Source organism: Anabas testudineus, chromosome 16 (assembly GCF_900324465.2).
Source record: "Anabas testudineus chromosome 16, fAnaTes1.2, whole genome shotgun sequence".
NCBI lineage: Eukaryota > Metazoa > Chordata > Actinopteri > Anabantiformes > Anabantidae > Anabas > Anabas testudineus.
This window is the reverse complement of record NC_046625.1, coordinates 12596851-12615087: the sequence shown is the minus strand read 5'-3', so window position 1 is coordinate 12615087 and position 18237 is coordinate 12596851. Positions and strand designations below refer to the sequence as shown.

Here is an 18237-nt window from a genome sequence, read left to right as displayed (position 1 = left end):
CTGGTGGTTCCTGCCGACAGCAGCAAGTCCATTGGGATCCCACCGGACCTCCTACCAGCCACACACCTGACAAAGGGGCTGTTTGAAAGCTCTGCAGAGACCCTATTACACATGTCATACTGCTAAGCACTGCAGTGGCCACCAGATGACAAGCTTCCCATACTTCACACTTTGCCAGGAGGGAGAGTTCAGCCACAGAGTAAGACATTAGTCTGTCACTGCTAAAGATATTTTATTCTTATCTGCACATATCTGACTAGTTTCATATTATGAAAGACCAAGATTCACGATGCTTTTACTATCTTAAGTGTATTTAGAAAATAAATATAGACAGTTACAGCATATGTTCATGGGACATGTGAAAATACAAACAATAAGATGTAACAACACTGCCATCTTCAGGCTAATTGTTGCTACTCATACAGAAGCTGAGTAGTCACACCATGCATGTAAACAACACATTGAGGACATACAATAGATACATTTCCATTACAATTTACAGTACATGTTAATAACTAAAATGTCTAAATAAGAATACAATAAGTGATGACTTGTTTAATAATAAATCGGGGGTACCCACGTAGCCAAAAGTGCAACAGGATGGAAAAACAGGTAACTGTTTGTGCAGAATTTAAGTAAATAGACTCCAGCATTTCCTCTTACAATATGAAGATGATATTTTCAGGTTGATCCAGATGAGCAGCTTAGAGTTTCCTCTTGGCTGGTTCCCATGAGAGCAAATGAAGGCGTACTTTCAGTTTTGTTTATTGCCAAATCTTTAATCCGAGGTTCTGAATCTCTACAATCTGAGCTGGAATAACAGGACAAGACAAGAAATTAATAAGGCAATGGATTCAGGGATAACATTTTGAGAATGAACCAGAAGGTGTTCAGACTTTTTGGAGTGGAGAAACACTGTAAGGCGTGACATTGTGATACCTGTCTGAATCAGAGTCACAGGACAAGCTGGGGTCTTTCTGGAGATTTTCTTCAGAGCGGAAACGCCTCAGTCCACAGCTCCGAACCGCCTGGGCAACGGAGTAGTTGGTTTTTCCCGCAGCACAGGCCTCCATCTTGGACACACTGAGCGTTGACTGCAGGAAAAGATGCAAACAGCTGTCGGACAGCAGCAGAGGGCTCAGGAGGATCCTGACAAATTGAGACAAATAAGAGCTGTAGAAGGCAGCATAACGTAGTTCTTGTTCATATGAAAACAAGAAGTCCCGTGACCTGCTGGCAATTGATTCACCAGTTTTGTCGTGTTGTAGTATGTCAAAGTTCATAACTGTATTGATCTTTGAGATCGGTCTTACTGTTCCAAAAACTTCTGCAGCCCTTTCATCCTCTCTGTAATCTGCTGGGCATTGTTTAAGCTGAAGAAGGGGTTCTTTGGGGGAAGCTCTGGTAGCTGTATCCTGCAGAAACACACCATATAAATTAGTAAAGACAGAGGTAAAGTAAAGTAAATGGCTTTTTAAAAATCAGTTCTCAATACACAGGATATGGACTTACATTAGCAGGGCATTCTTTTGTAGCTTCTGCCTGAGCCATACAAACTCACTGTATCTCCTTCTCACACTTGATATCTTCTTGGTGAAGTACACACTGCTGGTCTAAAAGGGGACACACATTTTTAACAAGTCCCACTACTTGAATTCACATTTTAAAACACCTAATTTGTTTTACTTACATGTAGACAGATTTCATAGTCTATGTAGGCATGCCAGAAGTCATTCTTTCTTATCCGCGGGTCCCGCACCCAGACACTAATGACCTGCTGCATGGAGAAGGCAGGAGAGACTGAAACACTGAACTGAATGCTCTGTGCTATCAAAAAGAGGAAGTTTTTATTGGCAGATAGAGGAAGTGCAATGACAAACACGCCAAGAATCAGGTTAGGAAAATCCCATCAAATATCCTTTATTGCTCAGGCCAAAAAAAAAAACATTTAATGTGTTTGAGTGCTACATGTGACTTTTTAAAGCTTTACTTTTTTGACATTTAAGTTTTTCCATTGTCACATTTACAGTACAGGCCTACCTGATTCATGGCTTTGTCATTTTCTTCTCTCTTAATCCAGATTTTCTTCAGTTTGACTCTTGTGAAGTCAGCTAGATAATGTTCTGCTTAGCATGTGCCTGTGTCTTTTATTTTCCAGTTTTATTGTGGAGGGGTGAAGGTTTCAAAATATAGTCACAAGACTGAGATAAGCTCCTCCCTTAAGTAAAAAACTCCAGTGGATTACTGAGTTACAGGTTTGTCATGAGAGCATGTGGCCAACATATCCAACCGAGTGTTTATCACATTCATTCCTTTTTGTTATTTAGAAACTATTAAAACACATATTAGATTCTTTTCTTTCGGAAACCAGCTCTCACGATATTGAAACTGAGCTTTTGTTTTCACATCATGATTTTACATGCAACTAATATACTACAACAAAAAAAAAAACAAGAACATATTTTCACAAAATCTTTCCTTTATTCACAGAGATTTCACAGATCAATGGTCAACAGTTACAGTAGTTCAGTAGCAGGTATGTTTAAAGAGGTTTAAGGTTCAGCTGAGAGTCCCATAACAGTCGTGGGAGATACCGCTGAGTCAGGACAGTGCCATCGCAACACATGTATCATATACATAGACCTGTGTAATTACTGGAAGACAATGCCCACCATTACAGGAAAGTCTCATTTCTAAAGTGCTACACATCAATCATCTTATAGGTGCACAAAAGTTCTTTTTTCCATGTTTGTAAATCTTACTGATTTACTTCAGTATTATGACCTTTTGAGTAATTCTGCCAGAATTTCACTGTGTAAAAGCACCAAATAATTATTTTTAAAAACATGTTCATCATTTGTTAGTGTATAGCAGAAATGTGGGGAAATTTCTAGAGGGCAACATTGAAAAAAAAAACATTTTACATCAACCACAGGGTTCATACAGAGACACAGTGAGACACAGTAAAAGCTGTGGCTATAAACACCACACACAATACCAGTTCCAACAAATCCAAGGTCTACAATCTTCAGCTCTAACCAGTAACTATATGGACTTGAGGTACACATTGGACAGCAGTTAGTTCAATCTGCCTGCGTAAGGTGGCTATACAAAATATAACACACACTAAACAACCAAGGACACCAAATACTAAACTACTATAGAAGTCTTAAAAATAACTCATGTCCACAGTGATTGTGTCCGCTACATGAAGACACCAGAACAAAGCTGCTACAGGTTTGTCTCGTCTGAAATCAGCTGCTTACACAAAGGTTAGTTTTAGTCTCCATCTCCGTCTCCACAAAGGCACGGTGACCTTATTGAGCACCACAAGACTGAGAGCACTTCGAATCCATTCCCCGCTGAGGTCTTTTCACCTGCCATAGTCTGGAACTCTACCTACAGCAGGACGTCATTTCACACAGTGTGCCTCTAATGTCAGCTGAAGGACGACACTCGATGGAGGTTAAACTAAGCTTCAGGTAGGATTGCGGCTGATTATCAGTCCTCTCCGGTACGCAAACGCATCACTGCTCCTCGTCTCCACAGTGCCAGGTCAGCTTCTGCTCGTAGAAGTCGATGACCACCTGGGGACACCTGGCGCTTGCTTCGCGCGCAGGCAGCAGGGCCACGTCGTCCGAGTCCTTCCTGCGTTGTAACACATGAGAACATTAAGCTGTCCATCCTGAACACTTCACTAAACTGTTAGTTAGGTTAATATAATTTCTCAGTTTTAGTTATAACTGTCAGAAAGGTGATAATTCTACAAAATATTTATTATCATAGAATATAGCATTATATTAAGAGGTGTTTTTAATGTTGTGGCCTTTTCATTTATGTACACAGGCTGGCCAAAACATTATAAACACCTTAATATCATGCAGATAAGACATAACCTTAATAACCTAGAATTTATGAGCTGCTGTATTAGATTTCATTAGATTGTACAGATGTACTTATTGTATAAATCTGTGTGTAAATTGATGATACCCTCAGTAATAGATCTATTAAGATCTATTACTAATGTAAGGAATGGTTTGCCTGTGCCTTCTCATTTAAAAATACATGCTCTTTACATTCTGTACAAGAAGATCAAACACCCTCGTGAATCCTTGTAGTTTAAACGTATTCTGCGGCTTTAACAGAGAACAAGTGACTCGACTTTTACCATCATGCAAACATTTACCCAACCACAGGCCCAAGGACACAAAAGAGGAAGTTGTGGACTTACCATTTGACTAGGAACATGAGCTCTCCCTGCCTGTCTGTGGAGCCGATGATGCATTCAGGCTCGAGGTAAGTGCTGAGATTGGTGGGGGTGTCTGAGTGCTCATCGTTTGGCTCGAGGACGCCTCTGTCGCTCGGCACAGTGTGGATCTGCTGCTGAGGCCGCATACAGGACTGTGGAGGGAATAAGAAAAGCAAAAAGGACGACGCAGTTAGAAGACACGGTTAAAACAACATCTACATTCCAACTGTGCCGTTTTTACGACACAGCCCCATTGTGCAACAAAGAAAATGTTACTGCTTTCACTTTCAGGAGGAACCTGTCCAACATTCACATGGCATTTGGTTTCATATTCAGGCTTAAATCACCAAACAGCAGCAACAAAATCTGCAAACATGGCCGAATTGTTTTACTCCAACGCAGCTTCTATTACACTAAAACAATGCGCTATATAAAAGTGTTTCTAAAAATACATTTGACTTGTTTTTCTTTTTACAGATTTAGCTGCAGAAGTTCTGTGAATAACATGGAAATAATGCCCCTCTTCAGACATCCCAGCACTGCATCGCTCTCACACTCACAATTTCCGTCTCCTGCTCTGTCATTTCTTCTTTGGGAATAAGCTCTTGGTCAGTTTCCTCATTGCCCTCCGAGAGACGACTGTTTCTTAGGAACTCTTCAATGAGTTCTGGACAGTCCAGATTATCTTCAGGTTCCCATGTGTTTTCTGCACTGTAAAATAAATAGACAGATTTTCTTTTTAAATATATATATTTCATGTACAAGAAACGTGCAAACATATGATTCTGCAACATCTCACTCACTCAGTGAAACCTTTCCATTTCAGAAAGTACTCCACTCTTCCATTAAAGACTCTGCGCCGGATTATTTTCTCTACCACAAACTCCTGCACAACTGTCTCCTCGGTCTTCCTCTGTTTGGCAGTCTGCTTCTTTCTCATTCTGCCACAAAGAAAAAGAAGCAAACCAATAACAGTTTAGTATTCATTTCAGGCCATTCACATCAGAAACAGATATGTTTCCTTTTTGTTAAATCATCTCCCTGTTGTTGGGATATTCACAGAACCCGGCAGTGCACCCTGCCGTGCCCTTCACACAATGATCCACACGCTTCTCGCAGCGCTCCACCTGCTGTTGCGTTCGTGAGCACAACATACTGCTCCTTTCAGTCCACAACGCAACACGTTAGTATCGACACACGTTTATTATTCATTCTCACACTTAAGTTGAGGACATATTGCGCAGAGAACAGCCTGAAAACGTGCCCCCACTGATGCACTATGCGCTATGATGAACAATATGCACATACGCTTTCGGTGTGTACTTAATCTCGGAGGACAGGCTGCTGCGGTGCCGCTCTGCTCGGTTTTTGGAGCCGGTCGCTGGAAACTACATTCAAACAGCGCCGTCGATGCTGCTCCGCGCGCAAACGCGTCGTTCGGCGTCTTTTACATGAGCGAGACAACTTTTCGCGTATGAGTTAAAATTAAAGATGGCCGTAGATGCTGGGAGGAAGTGGTTGCCAAGGGAAAAGGTCATGCCAGGAAAACCGGGAGGAGACGACGGGGACGCGCACGCCGCCGACCAATCAAAGAGCAGTCCGCTCATGCGTCCCCGTTCAGCGGTCCGGAACAGCCCTGCCACCCATGGGCGTCAGGTGGGTATGGCAGGGGACAGTGCGCTCTTGGCTTATTTCACTCTAGGATGGAAGACTGGTTCCAGATCTTTGTTTTGTTTCATGTTTTTTTCTTTTTATGTTCAAAAGTCTGCGTTTATAAAACATATTAAATCATTTAATTATAACAATTACTACATTATATTATATTTCCTTGTATTATTTTATAGCCTTCTTTTACCCTAGAGTTTGGAAAATTTGGGAGGAAAATATTATTATTCTGTTACTTCTTACTTACACTTACATGCTCGTCATCAAATATAAAAATCTAATTATCCACTGATATCCAAATTAGTTTCACACTCACATTAAAATACAGAGCAATGCACCAATAATACCACTTTTATAAATGTGCATATTTAATTTATATAATATGCAGAATTGTGTTAATTTGCATAATATGGCAGATAATTTCTTCTTTTGATGCTTGTACTGTTTTTCACCCTCGGGTATTGCTGCATGCTCCTAAATTAAAGATCTCAGTGCTCCTTTTGGCTGCACCCACATTTCACGGACAGGGTCCACACTCCACCACCGCCTGAACTACACTGAGAAACTCACTGAAGATCAGCCTCCCGGGAATTTGATTGACACCTCCGTTTTAGCCAATAAGAAATCCCAAAGCTGCTGATTGGCCGAGTCAGCACCACTAACAGGCCTTCCCTATTGTCAAAGTCCCATTTTTTCCTCACAGGTATTCCTCACTGACCACTGGGGGTCGCTCCATGCTTGTATTAGACCGTGGGCAAAAACCTCAATGCTCCTGCATCCCAGGTCTTTATTAAGAATGGATTCATGCTGGAAAGCTCATAGCAAAAGGCATCACAACAAAGGGTCTTACTACACGTTGGATTCGCATTCACACTGCATTGATACAATTTCACCCTCAAGGTGGACTTATGTAACATTAGGCACATTTGCTCATGAAATGTCTTTGCCTGCACTACAAAACCGCACTATGTGAGGGTAACATGGCTACAGGGATGGCTACAGTAAAAGCAGTTAATGGTGCTCTGTCACAATCCTAAGCATTGATACCTCAGTTTCATCTTCAATGAGAAATTTCTGTGGAGGCCCTGGGGATATGATTAAAGTGGTTTCAGTGAAAAGGCTGGAAGAGAACTGTGCTGAAGATGAACACAGTGTGTATTGTCCTCAGAAACCGGCACACATTGATTACGATCTCATAGGGGACAAGACACAGGTCTTGCAACCTGCAAATCAATGTTTGGTCATTTGGACCTGCCACAAGCTAAATCCAACTCCCATGTGCAGAGGAAACTTCATTTAGGAGGTTGTATGATCCTCAGGAATTGCAGATTCTCTATTGATAAAACTAAGATGGTAAACTGTTGTTTTCTTCTGTGATTAATTAATTATTAATAATGTGTTGAGGATGATCAACAACAACATGACACTTTTGGCTCACAGCAGTTCTTGCTGCAAATGTGCATTTAGTTTTTTTTTAATAGCAACTTATAAGTCATTAAAGAAACATTTTACCTTGTCTTCTGAACAGTGATAAACCTGCTTAGAACAATTTTTTCCATCCTAGAATTAAGTTTTGGCCTAATAGGCTATCAAAAGTCACCTACAAACATTAGTGCAGCTATCTTTGCTTTGTTAAATTGTTTTACCTTAGTCTGTAAATGTTGAAAATACATATTAATAAATTAATTGTGTTCCGGTATGAAAGTAGTTGAGCAGCGAAACCTTTCCTATTAATTAAAAACTCCCTCAACACTACATAACTAATGTAAACATCAGTAAATTATTATTATTATCATTAACCATTAATAATAAACATTTTAGATTTACATGAATCTTACATTCTGTCATTTTCTGTATGCGCCTGAGTGTGAGTAGACCCAGAAACCACAGCAGAACATGTGTTGGTTATCAGCCATATGACCCATTGTTGCCCTCTGACCCCCTCCTGTCGGCTCTTTTGGGGTTTTAGTGCTTGTTACCATAGTAACCAAACAGCTAATAGGGTTGAGCTGCCGTCGTAGGCGCAGGAATGGCAGTAATGCATGCAGTGAGGTCCTGCCCAGGTTTACTGCTTTGCTACAGTATGGATCATTTTGGATTCTCTCATCCAAACCAAGGAAACAAGATAATTTCATCTTATTTAATGTGATTTCCAAAGTTTTACGTGTATTGGCCAAACACATTGCGAAGATGTAGTCTTCACAGTTTAAGAAGCCTAAACACAGAGAAAATGAGAAACCACTATGCCCCGAGGACCGGACACACATCCACAAAGAAAAATGTACACAATCATCTGTTTGCAATTATAATGGAACAATTAATGCATTTTAATGACAGACTGAGTTTTAGGAGTTGTAATTTAAGGGAATTAGAGAAATATGTGATGTTTTAAGAAATAAAATCTAATGTTTTGCATATGTTTCCTTCCTAAATAACTCAACAACTAGCAATAATAAAGTGATTTGAAGCCTTTTTGGTACCTAAAACCAAACCGGGTGAACCGAGCTTGACCAGGGCTCTAAAAATGAAATACAGATGTTGATAAACTGACATGCTCCACAGTGGAGCATGAAAAGATATATCACGTAGTACCGTCATCCCTTAAATCTGCTCTGTTCTCTTCCAGACATTCTTGGGGCCCACTATAAATGTAGCTCTCATACAGTTGGGCCAGAAATGAGACCAGATGACTAGATCCTGCTGTGAGGGGCTGCGGATGGAGTGAGTAGTGGTCTGTGTGGCTCAAACCAAGCCTGACTGCACCCTTTTCACCCAGAGAGCTCCTGGCGTTCCCTCAGCACCACCCTGAGGCTCTCGGGTTACAGCCAGGACGAGGACATTCACATCAGTCCTGCTATTCTTACCAAGCGTTTATCAGGTTGTAAAAGGGGTAAGGTTCAGTGAAACAGTAATATTGATGGCTGGTGTGTGTGGGGGCGGGGAGGGGAGTGATTTACATCAGCTCATTACTGACTGATTGATTGAAGTGCATAATTACAAAGGGTTGTCTTGGAGTTCACTCCACAAATAATGCAGATAAACACGTAACTGCACATTTGGAGCGAAAGAAGCGCTGGAGCGGCTGGATGCTTCCCTCACACCAACTTTGCCACCACTACGGGAGCCCTTAGCACCTTTATCAGCTACAAACACTGTGTTCAGGTCATGCACTGAGTCACTGTTGTCCAGTCTGTTGCATTATTCACTGGGTGAATAATGCAACAGACTGGACTTGGTGTGTATGCACTAATGGTGGAGTAAAAAGTGACTTTTCATGAGTTACACAACATGTGGGACAGCAGACCACCTGGATTTGCTGCCGGAAATCTGTCTCCTGTTTCAGAACACTTATAGTGCCCAAAGATACTTTCTTCTGTGTTATTCTATACCTTGTCCTGGGACAGAGGGCTTGAGGGGATATAGAGTCTATAGAGTTGCTGAGAATGAATACAGTGAGAACGTATAGTTAGAGATTTCATTTCATTACAGATATTAAAACTATTAATGTTCCTGTATAGATCACTGTGAAACAAAACATTGTGGTGGAATTGTTTTGTCCATCTACCAGCTCCAAGGCCAAGAATGAAGCTTCACATTTAATATTTTTATTTCCAACACTGACAAGTGCTATGGATGAAATATTAACAGCTACTGAGTTCACATGTCAACACATTTGTTTAGGCTCCATAAGTGGAGAGCAGTGGAGTAGAGCCCCACCCTAAGTGTCTGTGCGGCTTACAGTCATCTACTGAGAAATAGATACAAAATTGGCGCCGCGGTCTATGGAAACCCCATCACATTCAAATCAACAGAGTAAATCATTGTAAACTATTTGTTTTTAAACGTTCATGTTCTACTTGTTTTGTATGACAGATGTGTTTTTTTCTGTCATCTCAACATGTTTATTTATAATGTTTTATTTATATATTTAAGACTATAGCGTAATAAATTTGATTGTGGTGTTGTCACTTTGTAGTTGCTAACGACAAGTCAACAAACTAAAGTATATGCAGGTCAAAGATAGACATAAACAGTCCTCTTGCCACAATTCAGTACTGAGGACTCATCTGTCCAGAAGAGTTTTCAGACAATTATGAAAGAAAGTAGTTCGACCAATACCAGAAATTAAAATATCGATTTTCACTGGACCTCAGAAGAAAAGGTTTTAGTGTTAGCCAGACAGGATAAACCGCAGCTGACTTCACCTGATATGTCTCTAGGCTGGGGGTTTCCGCTCCACAACATGATGCCCATTGGATCCTGTAACACTCTGATTGACAGGTAAATAGCATCAATGACAAGCAGCTCCCATTCCCCAAGGGGCCAGTGTGGCATGAAGTGAATGGATGGAAAGGAGAAAGATTGTCTTTGAACCTTAAAGGACTATGTCCCCCCCCCCTTCGTCTATACTTCTCCTTTACCCTAAATCTCTCTATGTGTCACTCTCCTCACTGTTCTTTCTTTTCTCTGTGCTGGTGAGAAAAGAAAGGACAGTTTTGTGGCTGATGGAGCAAGTTGACTTGAGGCGGAGTAAACGTTAAATGAAGTCCTGTTAGTGAATTTGGTTCTGGGAAGAATGTGTCAGTCAGCAAGAGAGAGAGAGTACAGTACATATCAACTCCTTTGAATATCGTGCAGTTGATGTTTGTTGTATATCTCCATATTCAGATTACTTTACTGCTTAGGATGGCTGTTTCTCAGTGATTCCAGTGGACACCATCACATTTTTCCATTTTAAATTGGAACTGTTTTAAGTGCCGTCAAATGCTTGAATAGTTGAGTTTAGCTTTGCTCCAAAAGTAACGTTTTTATGGGATATGACAATAATCACTTATTTTTGAGGGGTCATTTGAGACACTAGATACTCACAGTAACTCCTGTGAGTTGATGGATTACTCCCCACTGGTTACTCACACAGCAATGACTGCTGCTGTCTACAAGCAGATTGTTTGCTTTCTTGTGGCCTTGCTTTGTCACACATCCCCTTCCGTCTCAGTTTCTGCTAAGTGTTGCCTTTCACAGCTGCCCATCACTATCCACTGAAGCCAGTAAGGAATTCTCCTTTGGCTTCTTGAAGAAGAATGGCTTGGTTCAACTTGATGACTGGGGTATATTCACAGTTTAATGACTTTCTTCAATGATATCCTTGGGGAAATTTGGATCCTCACAGTTATCCTACCAAGTCAATACTAAAGCTGCCATAAAGGAAAGTTTAGCATTATGATAAATGCTGGAAAAACTGATATTACTTTCATGTCTGGATCTGGATACAAATCTGGAATATCTCTGGAGAATGGAGGCTATAAACAATGGCTAGTGCACTTTTCAGCAAGTAGACAGCTGAATAGTTTCTCATCCTTGAGTGGTGAGAAGACCTTTGCCTTGGTAAATCTCCTTGTCACTATGCAGCTGCTGACTGTCTACTCCCTTCGAGTGCAACTCCGCAAACCTCGAATCCAGTCTGTTGACCTTTTGGTCCTTCTCCCGCTCACAGCTGTACGCTTTTAACTTTATATGTGCTCCACATCCAATCAGAATTCAACTCCTTAGACCCCACGTTTCCCCCCACTGGCTGAAGTAAACTGCCCCATCTGCAATCAAACCCCATGTCTGGTCTGCAGGGGTCTGGATGTAAGGCTTTTCACTCAAATACAGAGTGCTTGCTTTCTGGGTCCTGCAAATCTGAAGCTTTTCTTCCTTAGCCAAAAGTACTTTGACCATGACCCATTTCAGCTCAGCCAGGCCTATAGCAGTTTCATGCCATCTGAAGGCTAAGTGCTTACTATATAGGCTACAGCGTGAGCACATGGTGGGACTAACCAGCTCTTCAGTGCTGCCTGCCTGCCATCTGGAAAATAACAGCTTTAAGCAGGTCCTGCCAGTAATTACCCTGCAAAACTCTGAACAAAGGCACAGAGCCCACTGGGGTGAAATCTGAATAATTGATGGAGACAGGCCACATCAACTGAAAAGGCTTCAGATACTAAAATCAGGTTACACAATTAGCATTTGTTTTTTACAAGGTAAAAAAACAATAACAGAGGGTCCATTACTGGAAAGTGACTGTACCTGGTGTTTATAATAATAAATGCACAAATCAATATATTCAAAATAACCAGAGAGAGAGTAATACAGACATTAAAATGTTCTATGGTAATAACTGTAAATACACCAATATGTTTTTGCCAAGAGCTCAATGAAAATACTTATACCACCCACAAGAGCAAAGTAATTATAAGCCTTAAACCATCTGCAGTTAACTTTCTAACAGACTGTCTCTGTTATGTATATATATATACTGTATATATACACATTTGCCTTACAATATGAATAAGACATCACATGAACTAGTTATTTTTAAGCACATCCCAACTTTATCCAGCTGATGGGTGATGCTTCATATTATATAGTGTATAAACATCAAAATAAAATCTATCTTTGCATCTAACTCTGAGGAAAAAAAGTATGAAATATGTCTGTTTCATTAAATGTTGAACTATTCCTTTATTGAGTTCCTTACATTGAATTTCTGAGGAAAAAAAAAACATGTGCAACATTTGTTCTATATTTGCAGCACATAAGTCTGGATTCATTTACATCAAAGACACCACAAGACAGCTCTTCCTCTAGTAGACAGCTTCATACTTGCCACGAAATAGTTGTTGAGTGTGAATATTTGTTTCCATGGCTTGCTTTCCACACATTGGTACAGAGCGCTGAAAAACCACAACCACTTCCTTGGTTTGAAGCACTGCCTGGACCTGACAAAACATCAAGTTGATATACATTGTCCATTTTCCAAAATGTCATTTTTAATTTTAATCCTATCAGGAGCTAATCTGGAAACTGTTACTCAGTGTGTCTTGAAAATAAATTGTTTGCAGCTGAGAGTCTAAAGAGGAGGAGGAGGGGGAAACTGGGGCGAGGTCCCTTCAGTGAAATGCCATGTTTAGGCTGATACACAGGAAACAGGCTCTTACGAGGCAGGAAATGAAGTGGCAAGCAGAGGCCGGCTTATATTTCCCCTCCAGCATTCAGATGGGTGATGTTGGTCCTGAGACACCAGGGCTCCAGCTTTTGTCTGCACAGAGCCAATAGTAAACAATGCTGCAGCATTTTTAAAAGGCCTTAAGTGCTTGCGATGGCTGAGTGGTATGCTGCCACGAGGTCTTGAGTTTCTCAGCCCTCCAGATTCCCCATCCCCCATCTGTTTCTAAGTAGTGGTCATGAAAGAGCTGAAACTAATTGATATGCAAGAGAAGGAAACGAGTTCTCTGACTTATGTTTTACTGATGAGATGTGAGGCTGCATTTTAAGAACAGTTTCAAATGTCTTGGGTATATGTTTTAATTTTTTTTCCCATATTGTGTGTGTGTTTTTTTCTTTTCATTGCTGATTTCTGTTATTTCCCTTTAAACTCACAAAGGGCAAAACAAGATTTGGAGATGCTCAGTATACCCAAGAGGGATTTTGAATTGATTTTACTGAGGAAAAGTAAAAGGTAAAAGTATGCTCCACTCATAGTGAGGGATGTTCTCACTAGATCTTTGAACATTGCTAGTTTGTTAGTTTGTGACGAAATAGATTTGTGTGGCCTATAGTCTCGATTCATTTTAACAGGTTTACAAAAATTGTAATATTTGCAATGTTTTTTACTGCTGTACAGTATTTGTATTTTAGGACTGATCAAAAACCTCCTAATGCTAGTCTCTCACAGTGTTCAACAGAAATATGTCTGACACATACAACTCATACGTGACCAGCACGAAGGACAAATAAAACAAAGTACACTGGCAACAATGTGTATATTTGATAAAGACCTCAAGTGCGAAGGCTAATGTTACGCTGGGGGGCTGACATTGTGTGTCAAGGTCTCCTTGAGCCAGAGCAATGAATGCAGTGCCACAGCTGTCAGCAAAGAGAGTGCAAAAACAAAATTAGTAGAGAAGGAGTGGCTGAGCCTGAGTGAAAAATGCCCATGTCTGCTGGTCTTTAATACCTTGAAATCTGACACAAAGCAGAAGTTTTAGGGAAGAATTAGTATAGATTTGTGGTTCTGTTTTCATTACGTAAGGAGGAAGTTTTTCAAGGTTTATACACCTGAAAATCAGATTTGAAACACTGCAGATCTCGTTTAATTGCTGTTATTATTTCTTTTAAAAAATAGAAGTGATATAGAAATAAAACAGATGTTTAACTTGTTACAGCCGTTGAAAGCACAGGTAAAACTATTTTATTAATAATCATTTAGTTCAATGCAAAGTCCAAGTTTTTTTTGCATACATATGCAGGTCATTTCACATGGTTCACTACTTTTTCTTGTCACTGGATATGTGTCTCTAGGCCCAACCACTATGTACACATACAGAACAATCAATTACTTACACACAGCACATAATGTGTCCACAGGAGCGCACAAAAAGCCTTAATTTCCTTTAGAAAGACAGGAATATGACAGGTGACTGAGATTCATGTGGACAGAGAGTTCCTGCTTTCCTTCACATGTTCGAAGGTCAGAGCTGGCTGAATGCCCACACAAACTCAACGCTGCTTCTCACCGATGTAAAGGACCACCTTGGTGTGAAGGCCTGCCATGGCGGTGGCGAGCAGTGATTCATGGTGTGAAGCTCAGGGCTAAGTTAAAGTCAGCATAAAGAATCACAGTGGATGTATTCTGAATGTGTTTGTATGGGAGCTGGAGCGAGGAAGAGAGAGAGAAATCTGAGCTTTGTCTGCATGTTTGCGGCATTTTTATTTTCTGCTTCTCACAGGCAGCCAGCAATGATTGGAAGATAAGATAAGATAAGATAAGATAAGATATTCTTTAGGCTCTGCTTTGGTTTTCCTGTGTGCTAGTCATACTGACAACAGTGTGTTAGGGGGCTGCAGTTCAAACAATAGGCAAGTTGCACTATAGATAGACAGAAACCTTACTTTCAGGTAAAAGTCTTTCTGACCTTGTTGAATTATGGAATGATTGCCTGTAGTAAAGTGTTTGCAAATTAAATCCAAAAAGCTTTTTCTCTGTTGTTTTATTTCTTATTATCATACTAACACTGTTCTAGAATAAAGGGCTATGTCCACACATTATTTACATGATCTACTTTCAACTGCCAACAGGAAAGTCCTGGAAAAACCTCCGTCCTCAATACTTCTCTATTGATGCTTTCTTTGCTTCTGCAACTAGTACTTGTTGGCTGACTTTGCATCACTTTTACTCCATCTCAGTTGTGGTTGTTTCCATCTGTTGAGAAGAGGTTAGAAGTTGACTGGCAGAGGTCCTGCTCTCTAAGAGTTAGTGGTTCGCTTGAGGGGGCTTGTTTCTATCAGGGGTGAAATACCCACCCGTCCATCACCCTGACAGAGCTGTCAGCTATTCAACCAAACCAGAGGAGCTCCTGCCAACAATCAAAGGGCTTTTCATTGAAGGAATCCAGCTCAGGCCCGTCACCAGAGAGGGGAGGGCCCAGCTGTCAGCGGGACACACAGGATACTTGGGATACCTCCCTTTAAAAAAAAATCTCTGGTCAAATCCATGGCATTGGTCAAGAGCACATACCCCGCCCTCTCTCTCTCTGTCTCTCTCCTCTACACACACACGCACACACACACAAACACACACACACACACACACACACACACACACACACACACACGCACACACATTCAGAAGTAGTTTTTTACTTCATTGCATTCATTACTCAAGTCTTCTTACTTTTCATTATAAGGTGCTTTTTCACATGGTTCAGTTTGCATATAAGGCTCATTTATTTTGAGTTATTCATTAGGTTTGTTCAGTGATGTCTATGCTCCTGTTCACCACTTGAGGGAGGCAAAACTAAACAAAATGTCAAGGAATAGTTAATTTACACAAAACCACCAGTTGTTTTAATACATCGGAGAAGGTTCATGTTTAAAACATGTTGTAAGAAGATGCCGTGTTTGACATGTCACATTGAAGTTCTACAACAACCAGTAATTATTTACTTTATACTTACTTAAGTTATTCTGTTGGTCCTTTAATTGTTTATTACATTTTTCCCATATGCCATAGTAATGTGTTCAGATATTCAGTTTAAACCTAAAGATGTTTAGTTTGCAGTAATAGGAAAGAAGAGAGAATGAAAACCTACACGTGAGGAGTTAATGTCAGTAATTAATATCTTGTTGCTGATTAACTCTCTGCTAACTGACCAATTATTCAACAAACTGATGGTTTTATTTCTAATAATTCCTGATAAATAATTAGTTTTTAACTTGTTAATGTGATTAAAAAAACATTTGCATAAAACATGAGTGATAATGTTTTGCTGTTGCCTGGCAATTGTTACTGTAAAACACTTCTGACTGTATGTGAGCTGTGCACCTTTGGGGGAAAATATGCTCTGATGTTGTGTTATGTTCTTTATCTAGTGTGCACTAAACTCTGTTCATTTAAATATTCACACCACAAACATCATCAAGCTGTTGTAACATTTCTGTCTTCACTTGCAGCACAATGTCAAACTAGAGCGCTGTCTGATGCTTCAGTGGGTTTACTATTACATAACCCGTGAGCCGCCTGCATGAATCAATTATTCATCTTCATGTCTTAACACTGAGGATGCTTTGATTATGACAGGCAGCCTGACAAGGCAACGCAGTAAATGGCAAAGAGAAAACACGCACCAATCTCCACAACGTCCATGGCTTCATCATGTGACTGCTCAGAGTGAGCACCTTCAAATAAGACATCTTTCTTCATTGCACCCAGCGACCGCACGGATGCCTGATTTGAAAAACAGCCCTAGGCCAGTGAGGAATCAACACAAGCCCATTTCTCAGTTCTATGAGATTCACAATGAGCCATGGTCAGCGCAGGGCAGACAAAGGAGGGCTCATTCATTTTCTTCTTTGTTAAAAGTGTTTCAGGCATGTTTCACCTCTTATAACCCTTATTAAGGCAGCTGGTGTTGACTGACTGCTGTGGTTTGTTCAGAGGTTAAACAGTACAGTACATCTTGATTCATCTGTCAGGATAATCAGCCATGACCATCTGCACTGAATAACTTATCTGGTGACCCAAAGTCAGAAAGAGAATGAAATAATGACCGGCTGTAGAGGTTCAAAGGCTTGTTTTAAAGATGACTGGGACTTTCTCTCTGCACTGTCTGAATACCAGCTCTATTCATGTGCACAGTAAGGTTAAAACTCACCATAATTTGTAGTGACACTGTGTCCTTCACTTGTTTTGTTTCTGCAGTCCAGTGACAGTAATGTTAACAGTAACAGTTCCCTGTCACTGGAGCCAAGATTAAAACCCCTGCTGGTTCTGGTTTCTTTTAGATATCTCTGTCTTTTATTATTTATATATACATACATATCTATCTATCTATCTATCTCTCTCTCTCTATATATATATATATATATACAAAGAAATTCTTATGGCAGCTGCATTGAATATATTGCAGACAGAGTTTGTTTACATACTGAGGAAAGTGTGCGTGGGAAACTAATCTCAATTTGTGTAACCAAAACAGCAATAAAAAGCTTCAGAGCAACTACTAAATAAATGTTAAAGTGAGATAGCTTTGGCAATGGTGTCTGCAAGGTCAGAAATCCACTTTAAAAATTAACTTTTAAGCCAGAATTGACAAGTCCTTTAAGGAATCTTCAAAGTGAATTTTGAACTGTTTGATATAAACTGTACAAACTGGGACATGATCAAAGGTGCCTCAAGGTGAGATTGTTTCATCAACTACAGTTACGGTTTCTGATTTTAGGTTTGTGTTAATAAAAGCAGATGTTTTCAGTGAATGTGGAAATATATGAAATAAACCTAACTGCATTGGTGTTAAAACATCAGTTCAGTCTAAAGAAGTAAACGACAAAATGTCATTCACACGCATTCAATTAGCATTTTTTATATGGCCTAAACTTTCCTGTTGACTTTATTCAGACTCTAACATTATTAATGTGTTGCTGAATATGTGATTGTAGTTTGCAAATGTTAATGCCTGCCATTAACGATTCGTCACATAAAAAATGTGTGCACGTAGTAAAATTAATAATCATGAGGTGAACAAAGCTATTCCTGGTACATTGTCAGTATGGTAGGATGTATTAATATTTATAGTCCATTTGCATGACTTTGCTTGCCTCGCTCCAGTTTCTAAAAATTGATATGGGCCATTTCCTCTAGATGTACAAAGCAGCGGTAAAGAGTGATCTCATTACCGTGATTATGTTTACAAACACAAAATGTTTCATACCCTCACTGTAACTCCTGATTTCTATTCTTAGTCTCCGTCCCATAAGAAATTACACAGGATACAGACTATAGT

At 40.1% G+C, this 18237-nt stretch overlaps 2 protein-coding genes across 2 annotated transcripts; both read right to left on the bottom strand.

The window, feature by feature from the left end:
- Window positions 1–290: 290 nt before the first annotated feature.
- Window positions 291–2151, bottom strand: snx10b (sorting nexin 10b). The gene is made up of 6 exons (XM_026370146.1): window positions 2041–2151; window positions 1691–1777; window positions 1513–1613; window positions 1314–1415; window positions 940–1149; window positions 291–811 (listed from the first exon to the last, which is right to left on the bottom strand). Exons 1-6 carry the CDS (start codon window positions 2047–2049, stop codon window positions 682–684), a joined length of 639 nt encoding a protein of 212 aa, XP_026225931.1. The 5' UTR covers window positions 2050–2151; the 3' UTR covers window positions 291–681.
- A 308-nt stretch (window positions 2152–2459) lies between these two features.
- On the bottom strand, window positions 2460–5774 carry cbx3b (chromobox homolog 3b). Its single transcript, XM_026373294.2, has 5 exons — window positions 5558–5774; window positions 5053–5190; window positions 4810–4960; window positions 4232–4401; window positions 2460–3648 (listed from the first exon to the last, which is right to left on the bottom strand). The coding sequence occupies exons 2-5, from the start codon at window positions 5187–5189 to the stop codon at window positions 3528–3530; spliced, it is 579 nt and encodes a 192-aa protein (XP_026229079.1). The 5' UTR covers window position 5190; window positions 5558–5774; the 3' UTR covers window positions 2460–3527.
- Window positions 5775–18237: the final 12463 nt, after the last annotated feature.

Coding starts and splice junctions, on each gene's coding strand:
- snx10b (XM_026370146.1), bottom strand. Junction 1,150..1,313: donor CTGCAGAAGTTTTTGGAACA/GTAAGACCGATC, acceptor TCAATTTGTCAG/GATCCTCCTGAGCCCTCTGC. Junction 812..939: donor TGTGACTCTGATTCAGACAG/GTATCACAATGT, acceptor CTGTTATTCCAG/CTCAGATTGTAGAGATTCAG.
- cbx3b (XM_026373294.2), bottom strand. CDS start 5,189: ATGAGAAAGAAGCAGACTGCCAAACAGAGGAAGACCGAGGAGACAGTT. Junction 4,961..5,052: donor AAATGGAAAGGTTTCACTGA/GTGAGTGAGATG, acceptor TTTATTTTACAG/TGCAGAAAACACATGGGAAC. Junction 4,402..4,809: donor CAGAGCAGGAGACGGAAATT/GTGAGTGTGAGA, acceptor TTCCCTCCACAG/TCCTGTATGCGGCCTCAGCA.